Raw genomic sequence first — 10,212 nt, forward strand, 5'->3', positions numbered from 1 at the left:
TATTGGAGTATAGTTGATTTACAATGTCGTGTTACTTTCTGCTGTACAGAAGAGTGAATCGGTTATATATACATATATACTCTTTTTTAGATTACTTTCCCACATAGGTCATTGCAGAGTATTGAGTAGAGTTCCCTGTGCTATACAGTAGCTCCTTATTATTGTATATATAATAGTGTGTATATGTCAATCCCAATCTCCCAGTTTATCCCTTTCCCCCTTCCCACCCCCCCGACCCCCGGTAACCATAGATTGTTTTCTACATCTGTGATTCTATTTCTGCTTTGTAAATAAGTTCATTTGTACTATTTTTTTAGGTTCCACATATAAGCAATATCATATATTTGTCTTTCTCTGTCTGACTTCCTTCGCTCAGTATGACAGTCTCTAGGTCCATCCATGTTGCTGCAAATGGCATTATTATTATTATTATTATTTTTTTTTTTTTAGCGGTACGCGGGCCTCTCACTGTTGTGGCCTCTCCCGTTGCGGAGCACAGGCTCCGGACGCGCAGGCTCAGAGGCCATGGCTCACGGCCCCCGCCGCTCCGCGGCATGTGGGATCTTCCCGGACCGGGGCACGAACCCGTGTCCCCTGCATCGGCAGGCGGACTCTCAACCACTGCGCCACCAGGGAAGCCCAAATGGCATTATTTAATTCTACTTTATGGCTGAGTAATATTCCATTGTATATATGTACCACATCTTCTTTATCCTTTCCTCTGTTTATGGACATTTAGGTTGCTTCCATGTCCTGGCTATTTTAAATAGTGCTGCAATGAACATTGGTGTGCATGTATCTTTTTGAATTATGGTTTTCTCTGGGTATATGCCCAGGAGGGGGATCGCTGGATCATATGGTAGCTCTATTTTTAGTTTTTATAAGGAACCTCCGTACTGTTCTTCAGAGTGGCTGTACCAATTTACATTCCCACCAACAGTGTAGAAGGGTTCCATTTTCTCCACACCTTCTCCAGCCTTTATTGTTTGTAGATTCTTTGATGATGGCTATTCTGACCAGTGTGAGGTGATACCTCATCGTAGTTTTGATTTGTATTTCTCTAATAATTAGTGACGTTGAGCATCTTTTCATATGCTTTTTGGCCATCTGTATGTCTTCTTTGGAGAAATGTCTATTTAGATCTTCCACCCATTTTTCGATTGGGTTGTTTGTTTTTATGTTATTGAGCTGCATGAGCTGTTTGTATATTTTGGAGATTATTCCCTCGTCAGTCGCTTCGTTTGCAAATATTTTCTCCCATTCTGAGAGAATGTCTTTTTGTTTTGTTTATGGTTTCCTTTGCTGTGCAAAAGCTTTTAAATTTAATTAGGTCCCATTTGTTTATTTTTGTTTTTATTTTCATTACTCTAGGAGGTAGATCAAAAAAGATCTTGCTTCGATTTATGTCATAGAGTGTTCTGCCTGTGTTTTCCTCTAAGAGGTTTATAGTATCCGGCCTTACATTTAGGTATTTAATCCATTTTAAGTTTATTTTTGTGTATGGTGTTAGGGAGTGTTCTAATTTCATTCTTTCACATGTAACTGTCCAGCACCACTTATTGAAGAGACTGTCTTTTCTCCGTTGTATATTCTTGACTCCTTTGTCATAGATTAGTTGACCATAGGTATGTGGGTTTATCTCTGGACTCTCTGTCCTGTTCTGTTGATCTATGTTTCTGGTTTTGTGCCAGTACCATACTTTTTTTTTTTTTTTTTTTTGTGGTATGCGGGCCTCTCACTGCTGTGGCCTCTCCCGCTGCGGAGCACAGGCTCCGGACGCGCAGGCCCAGCAGCCATGGCTCATGGGCCCAGCCGCTCCACGGCACGTGGGATCTTCCCAGACCGGGGCACGAACCCGTGTGCCCTGCATCGGCAGGCATACTCCCAACCACTGCGCCACCAGGGAAGCTCAGTACCATACTTTTTTGATGACTATAGCTTTGTAGTGTAGTCTGAAGTCAGGGAGCCTGATTCCTCCAGCTCCGTTTTTCTTGTTTTAGAGGATGGTATACTGGGTGATATAAGCCAGAAACAGAAAGACAAATACTATCTCACTTAAATGTGAAATCTAAAAAAGCCAAGTGCATAGAAACAGACAGTAGAATGCTGGTTACCAAGGACTAGGGGGTGGAGGATATAGGGGTATGTTGATCAAAGGATACAAACTTTCACTTGTAAGATGAGTAAGTTCTGGAGGTTTAATGTACAGCATGGTGACTAGAGTTAATATTGTTGTATGGTGTAATTGAAATTTTCTAAGAGAATAGATCTTTTTTTTTTTTAACATCTTTATTGGAGTATAATTGCTTTACAATGGTGTGTTAGTTTCTGCCTTATAACAAAGTGAATTAGTTATACATATACATATATCCCCATATCTCTTCCCTCTTGTGTCTCTCTCCCTCCCACCCTCCCTATCCCACCCCTCTAGGTGGTCACAAAGCACTGAGCTGATCTCCCTGTGCTATGTGGCTGCTTCCCACTAGCTATCTATTTTACGTTTGGCAGTGTATATATGTCCATGACACCCTCTCACTTCGTCCCAGCTTACCCTTCCCCCTCCCCGTGTCCTCAAGTCCATTCTCTAGTAGGTCTGCCTCTTTATTCCCATCTTGCCCCTAGGTTCTTCATGACCGTTTTCTTTTCTTTTCTTTTTTTTTTTTTTTAGATTCCATATATATGTGTTAGCATACGGTATTTGTTTTTCTCTTTCTGACTTACTTTACTCCGTATGACAGACTCTGGGTCCAGCCACCTAACTACAAATAACTCAATTTCGCTTCTTTTTATGGCTGAATAATATTCCATTGTATATATGTGCCACATCTTCTTTATCCATTCATCTGTCGATGGACACTTAGGTTGCTTCCATGTCCTGGCTATTGTAAATAGAGTTGCAATGAACATTGTGGTACATGACTCTTTTTGAATTATGGTTTTCTCAGGGTATATGCCCAGTAGTGGGATTGCTGGGTCATATGGTAGTTCTATTTTTAGTTTTTGTTTTTTGTTTTTTGCAGTATGCGGGCCTCTCACTGTTGTGGCCTCTCCCGTTGCGGAGCACAGGCTCCGGACGCGCAGGCTCAGCGGCCATGGCTCACAGGCCCAGCCGCTCCACGGCATGTGGGATCTTCCCAGACTGGGCCACGAACCCGTGTCCCCTGCATCGGCAGGCGGACTCTCAACCACTGCGCCACCAGGGAAGCCCTCAATAATTTTTGAATGAACAAATGGTAAGGATGTTGCTAAATTTCTCATCATGTTTACAGTTTATGTGATAAAGAGATCAGGGGCCACAGCCTAAGTTTTTAGTGTCATTTTTGTTTTTAATGAATTCTGTTCAAGAACAGGAAAGATAGAGCTGTTGATCCAGTGTAGAAATCACGAAGCTACTGCACTGAAGGGATGGAGGGACAGAGGAGCCTCAGTAGCTTTCAATGGTGTTTATGATCCATCTTGCATAAGGATTAACTTCTGTGAAGAATCCTTCACTTCCCAGGGTGACACTTCCTTTTGCCCAAGTCAAGATGCCATGCAACCTCCCACCGCAGATGGCTGGAGCTGCTGAGACTTCCTGCCAGAGAGAGGGAACAGGAGATCAATAGTGCTTTGTCCTCATGGAACAAGAATTAATTGCAAGAAGGGGCACATTATAGTAGCAGAAGCATCTCACGGCCTGGAATCATTTTTCTTGAGAGGTGACGAAGCTCTCTTCACATCCCCGTAGGGCTCACCTCTCTTGGTCTGAATTTGACCAAACTGAGAGCAAGTAGGAGGAGAAAGGACAAATGGCTCTCCCCCCGAATCTCTCCCACTATAAAGGAAGGCAGGGGAATTGATGAGAAATCCAGAGACTGAGGACAAAGAGTAGAAGGGCTCTAGGCCTCCTTGTTGGGCACCATTTGGTTTCCCATGGGCACCTCTCCTCGTCATGAACCCCTTGCTATCTTCCTGTCTGGGGAAGGGAAAGATACCTTATTTTCAGATAAGGTCTTTAGAGGTTGTCCCACACACATGATGTTTATTGCCATTCTTTCATCTTGCATATTCTGGCACTCATCGTAGGGGAGAGTATATTGGTTTATCCAAGTCAGCGTGTCAGGGTCACTAACTGTGGGGAAGAGAAATGAAGTCCAGGGTTACTCTCCTTATCACGTATACTCTTGTGATCAGCCTCTATTTTGTGAATACATTAATACCCGAGAATATTTATGGCAGGTATCAGACATTCCATCCTTCTTAGAGTCCCTTGTTCAGTATCTCTGTGTCAGAGCAGTGGATTCAGAGCATTATGTGAGCCTTACGTCAGATATGATCAGATCTATAATTCTCTCTGTAGCGTGCATAACTTAGAAAGCTTGAAAAACCCACAGGAAAATTATGAATGATTGTGAGAAGAGAGAGACACAAAGCCATTGTCCCCAAGAAACCTTCATTTTTGGCACCTACTTTATCATCTTTACATTTAATCATAAAGGTAGAAAACTATTTTTCATGTGTCTAAACATGCTTTTTTAGTGACATAATTTATAAATGGATTATTTATAAGTGTATGTGAGTGTATATGTATAAATATACGTATATATTTTCCCCTAAGAAGTAATATTGCTCATCTCACTAATAGCAATTGTTACTATACTGTTAACCTCAGGATGCAAGGAGTCTAACCAAGGCATTATATAATTTTAACCTCTGGTAGAGAGTAACAAGGAGGAAGGAAACAAAAAATTAACCAGAGATTGCTCAGGCTAAGCCTAGTGTTACTTACAGAGAAGGATTTTTCTGATATATATCCAATCTAACGTCTTAAAGCAGATTAGACCAGAAAATGTCAAGTCAGAAAAGAACAAGATGAGTTATGTTCAGTTTTAAGTTTTTATGGAAATTGAATTGAAATACACAGAACAAGCTAGGTGAAAGTAACCTAGTTACTTGAAATAATGAACTCAATAGATATTGGGAGGCTGGCCCCAGAGCGCTTGTAGAATTCCTTTGTCACTATGATTCTGACATGCAGAGCCTATGGGATAAAGCATTTATGTAGTTTTATTTTGTTTTCAAATGCTGTGTAATGACTTACTTTGTAAAATGTGATACAGTTACTTTGAATAAGACTTAAAATCTTCAATTTGTTCAGAAAATATGTTCACTTGGATTCCCTGGAATGTTGCATCTAAATTGAAAATGAAGTTGCCAAATACTGAGAATACAAAAGTTCCCACTTTCTACTTTTGTTTTCACGAAACAGAGTGATAGACAAAACAGTCTCCCACTTCTTTTGTGTGTGTGTGTGGTACGCGGGCCTCTCCCTGTTGTGGCCTCTCCCGTCGCAGAGCACAGGCTCCGGATGCGCAGGCTCAGTGGCCATGGCTCACAGGCCCAGCCGCTCCGCGGCATGTGGGATCTTCCCGGACCGGGGCACGAACCCGCGTCCCCTGCATCGGCAGGCGGACTCTCAACCACTGCGCCACCAGGGAAGCCCCAGTCTCCCACTTTTTATTTTTACAGAACATATGAATTGTTCTGTAACTACCAGAGAAGGGTTTAAACCTGATTAACACCCATGACAATTTGCCTCCGTGAACAGGCTTTGGCAAGCCAATCAATCAATGCCACTTTTTAAAGTCAGCAAATCAGACTCACCTCCAATAAACATGCTGAGTGCCAACCAATCAATAACAATCTCACCCAGGTAACCACGCCTCTACAGATGGCGTCAACTTTCTTAAGCCCCTGGAAGTCTTCCAAACCCTGTATGGAAAGCTTCCCACAAACCCCATATAAGCCTAGTACTCTGCTCCTTGAGACTGTGTCTGCTCAGCATTGCTCTTCTATAATAAGCAATAAATTTAGCTTTATCAGTTCATTTCAGATATTGAGTGGTGGTTCCAGCATCCTTTGATAATACTGAAAGAGAGTATAATGGTAGTGTAAGGCCCTGCAGTAATCCCTCTAGGGTCAAGAGCATTACCTCACAGCAGCTCTTTCCTTCAGGTATATCCGTCCACATTTGCCCCAGCGCCAAAACCTTCTCAGGATGAAGAACACAGAGTCAAACACTTACGGTTTTTATATTTACTCCAGGTCCAGGTTGGAATAAAGCAGGAATCATTAAATGATAAGGGTTCCATAGCTATGGCTATGGTTCCCACTTGGTTGTTGAGTGCAGCAGCCTTAGACAGTTTTATCATCACCAAGTCATTGTTCAGAGATCCTGCGTTGAATTCAGGGTGGGGCACCATCATTGAGTAATTCCGTACCTGCTCTTTTTTATTTTTGATGTTGGGCTGATAAACTCCCAGTCGGATTTTAACACTATGGAAGAAAGAAGGCAGGCAGTTGGAAAAGGACAGTGTCACAGAACGTCAGAATTGCAAGAAGTGTCAGAGGTGACCTCCTCCAATCATCTTAATTTTATCTCTTAGACCTGAGAACTCAAGTGACCGGCCTTGGTCTGTAAAATAGTAATAACAATAGTTTATAGGACTGTTGTGTTAGACTCAGTGTATAGACATAAAACCCGACATGGTATCTGCCACCTAGAACATACTCAGGGCAATCTAGTTGTGAAGATGGTGATGATGGTGGTGATGGTGATGATGGTGGTGATGGATGATCTGAATGAATAGGTAACAGAGATGGCACCACAATCCATCATTCCAGAGATCGTTGCCTGCACTACGCTGTCTCAAGCAACTCCTGAGCGAGCATATTGTACCCTTTGTTTCCGGATATTCTGAGGCCCTTCCCAGCTCCTCTTGGGCCCATATCATTGTATTTACCATGTGCTGCCTACACTGATTATAGATTCACAAGACTCTTAGTAGTCTATCAGGACTCCCATTTACCATCTTCCATTACATTTCCTGGACAAATTCGAACCCACAGACTTCCAGTGTCAGGAGTCCAGTCATGTAACAGATACAGGAGCCACTGCCTACCAGAAACAGCTCACGCATCAGACCTGGCTGAGAGAAGAACATCCAGTTCACCAGCTCCAGTTCTTGGAGGGGATGAACTGTCTTTATTTCCTTTGTATTTCTCATTAACACGCAGAGCACGGCCTCAATCTGGGTCTGAGTAAACTGTCTTGAACAACCAGATGGCTAAGAGTTCTGAGTTAGAAATGACCCTTGCATACTCCTGAAACTCTGGCTAGGTCCCAATCATACAACAGTTTCTCACACACAGCACAGACACTGGGGTTTGTAAGGGACAGCATCATCTCATGCAGAGCTCCTTTGCCCTTCTCCTGTTACCTGCATCGCATGGCTTCTGCTAACACTTGGACCTCAGCCTGTGAACACCCACCCCTACTCATTACACTCACTCAGCACTGGTCTCTCAGTTTGGCAAACACTCAATTATCTTTACTGCTTCAGAGACTCTGTACACTATTCCCTCTGCCTGGAATTTTCCCCAGGATTTATTCACTTGGTTGCGTCCCCCTCTTCCTGTTGGTCTCATCTCTTCAACTAGGCCGGACATGATCACCCTAAGCAAAGTAGATATCTTGCTTTATTCCTGTATTTTACAGCTTGGCACTCTTTTTAATGTTTTATTTGGGGACATTTATTTGTTTTGGCTTACTTCCTCTACCAGAATGTGAGCTCCATGAGGGAAAACGAATTTCTGTCTTGTTCCCTTGCTGTTTTTTCAGTGCATTAAGCAGACCCTAGAATATAGTAAATGTTCAGTAAGTATGTTGAATGAATGAATATTATTTACTCTCTGTGAGAAAGAGTCTTCTGACACCTTCCTCTTCATCTCCTCCTAAACCACCCAAGTGTGTATTATTTTCCCCGTTGGGAAGACGACCCTCTCTCTTCCTGGGGCTCCTAATTCCTTAGGATGCCATTAGAACTTGCTGGGATGCCTCATCAGACCTGATTTTGTTCGAATAGAACCCTCATGGCTCCCAAGAGCAAACGGATACTTACGGTAAGGGGCAGTGAGCAGTGGTCAGTACCCACTCAGGGTGAATGAGAGACCCCACACAGGGTTCCGGGAAGGACTGAAGATAGACCATGTAAGGAATGGTAAAATCTTCTGCTACGTTCATCTTCTCAGTGTTATAATCGTGGGCCGGAATGACTCCTAAAGAATCAGTGGGGTCACAGGTAGGAGGAGAGACAGGGCAAGTGGTGGACAATGTCAAGGTCTTCAAGTTATTTTTAAATATTCTTTTAAGTCAAAGGGCAATCATGCATGTCACCTGAGCTCGACACATGTCTTTGCTTGAGATGGAGGTATATTAAAGTTCTGTGAAACTAATGCAAAGGCTTATCTGAGGCTGATCAAAAACCCTGATTGGCAGGGCTGTGTATTATAAAAATGAAAAAAGAAAAGACTTACTACTTTAAAAATAATAGTTTAAATTAACTTTTGCCAGGAATGAAAGGAAAAAGTTAAATACTGCCTGACTTTGGTGGTGAAAGGAGTGGAAAAGCTTGGGATAGGGCCACGAGGCTCTCAGAGCCCCTGACCCAGCCCCACTTCCTTTCCTGCACTCACTCCTCCAAAGTCCATCTGCCCAGAGAAAGGGAAGATATACTTTTCTGGTGTCTGTCCAGGAGAAGCGGCAATCTAGGAAATCACACACTCAAGAGTCCTGGGAGAGTGCAGGGGACTTATAGTGGCATATCCTAACATGCTCACAGGCACTGGAGAAGCTCAGAGAGACTGCTGGTGGGGTGAGCTGTGCATCGAGAGTGGTTTCTTTCGTTTGCATCAACAGTTACTTGAAGGAAATGCCCACCAACTCCTCTCTCTTCAGTTGTGGCTAGCTACCTCCCTCTCTGACCCTCCCACACACCACCGCATCTCTGCCTAAGCAGCAACGAGACCCCAGACTCACCAGCTGTGCTCATGAGTGCAAGGATGAGATAGCACTTCATGGCAGGCTGGGATCTCGCCAGGAGCAGACAAGTCAGATCAAGCTGTCAGCTGTCTCAATCTTTAGTCCAAGCGTCCTTGGCAAGAACAGTGGGAGGGAGAAAAATACTAAGTTGGGGGGTAGAGGAGAAGCAAGGCTTTTACAGATGTCTTCAAATGAGCCCTGATCAAAATCCAGCTACATAAGGCACACCTGAGATCTGTCTCTGATGTGGGTGAAAGGGAAAGGGGCGGGCCAAGTCCAGCCGCTGGTGCCTCTTCTCTGGCCCTAAAGGCAGTGCCTGCTGACATTGCCCTCCCCTCTCTGTGACACGGTCTTTCTTTGCTGTTCTCTCCTCCCTCTGTGACGGTGAACCTCTCTCCCTGCCCTCACTTGCCACCTCTCTTTTCCCCAAGAGCCCCTCTCGGAGACTCTTCAAACATTGGGGTATGAAATAGATTGAACAAGTCACCCTCCCCTCACCATTCTAGTGACGAGGATGCCGTAGGCCTCGTGGAAGTTAACAGCCAAGTCAGGACTCGGAACGGTGTTTCCAGATTTCCCCTGATGGGTAGAACTTTACCTGAGCCCTGTGTTCCCAGAAAACAGCAGTGGGTGAAAAATTCTTGGAAATTCTGTATTCTGAGAAATGGCTCATCACAAAGAATGACCCTTCCCCACATGAGTTTGAAAAGGCTCCGTCCACTCTCTCATGGCTCCCCTAAGACTTTGGATGACTCCTTTGTGGACGTGTGACAAGGTCAGCCACAGACCTTCCTGCCTTTGCCTGAACCACGCGGACCCTCCAGCTCCCCGTTCTTTCCCTCATCAATGATTAGCTGAGCTTAGAACCGTTTCCCCGCCCCGCCCCCCCCCAAATCTAACTACAACTAGAGATAAGCACTTCCTGTTCAGCTAACTGAGAGTTCCCCTGATTGCAAAACAACCTCAACTGTTAATCTCCCCACCTGTAACTTGTCTACATCTCCCTACAAAAGTCTTAAGGCGAAAGCATCCTGCTGAGGCACTCTGATCTCCAGATCTGGGATGTTCTTCTTATTACAATAATCTGAATAAAATCAATCTCCCTACCTGTTCAGTTTCTGTGTTTGACACTTAGTACTCTTTTTAATGCGCCCCACTCCTTCTTTTTATAAGTTAGACTTAACTTTCTGACTGCCCCCCACCCCCCGCCCGAGATATGTAACAAACAGTGGTTTCAACTGGTCTATAGTTTTCTTGTGCTGTCTTTCTCTGGCTTTGGTATCAGGGTAATGCTGGCCCTGTAGAATGAGTTGGGAAGTGTTCTCCCTTCTTCAATTTTTGGAGGAGTTTGA

At 43.9% G+C, this 10,212-nt stretch overlaps 1 protein-coding gene across 1 annotated transcript; it reads right to left on the reverse strand.

The window, feature by feature from the left end:
• Positions 1-3,424: 3,424 nt before the first annotated feature.
• PRSS58 (serine protease 58) lies at positions 3,425-8,897 on the reverse strand. The gene is made up of 5 exons (XM_007466634.1): positions 8,858-8,897; positions 7,941-8,097; positions 6,065-6,315; positions 3,975-4,111; positions 3,425-3,574 (listed from the first exon to the last, which is right to left on the reverse strand). Exons 1-5 carry the CDS (start codon positions 8,895-8,897, stop codon positions 3,425-3,427), a joined length of 735 nt encoding a protein of 244 aa, XP_007466696.1.
• Positions 8,898-10,212: the final 1,315 nt, after the last annotated feature.

The sequence above is a fragment of the Lipotes vexillifer genome, unplaced genomic scaffold, assembly GCF_000442215.2.
Source record: "Lipotes vexillifer unplaced genomic scaffold, Lipotes_vexillifer_v1.1 scaffold71, whole genome shotgun sequence".
NCBI lineage: Eukaryota > Metazoa > Chordata > Mammalia > Artiodactyla > Lipotidae > Lipotes > Lipotes vexillifer.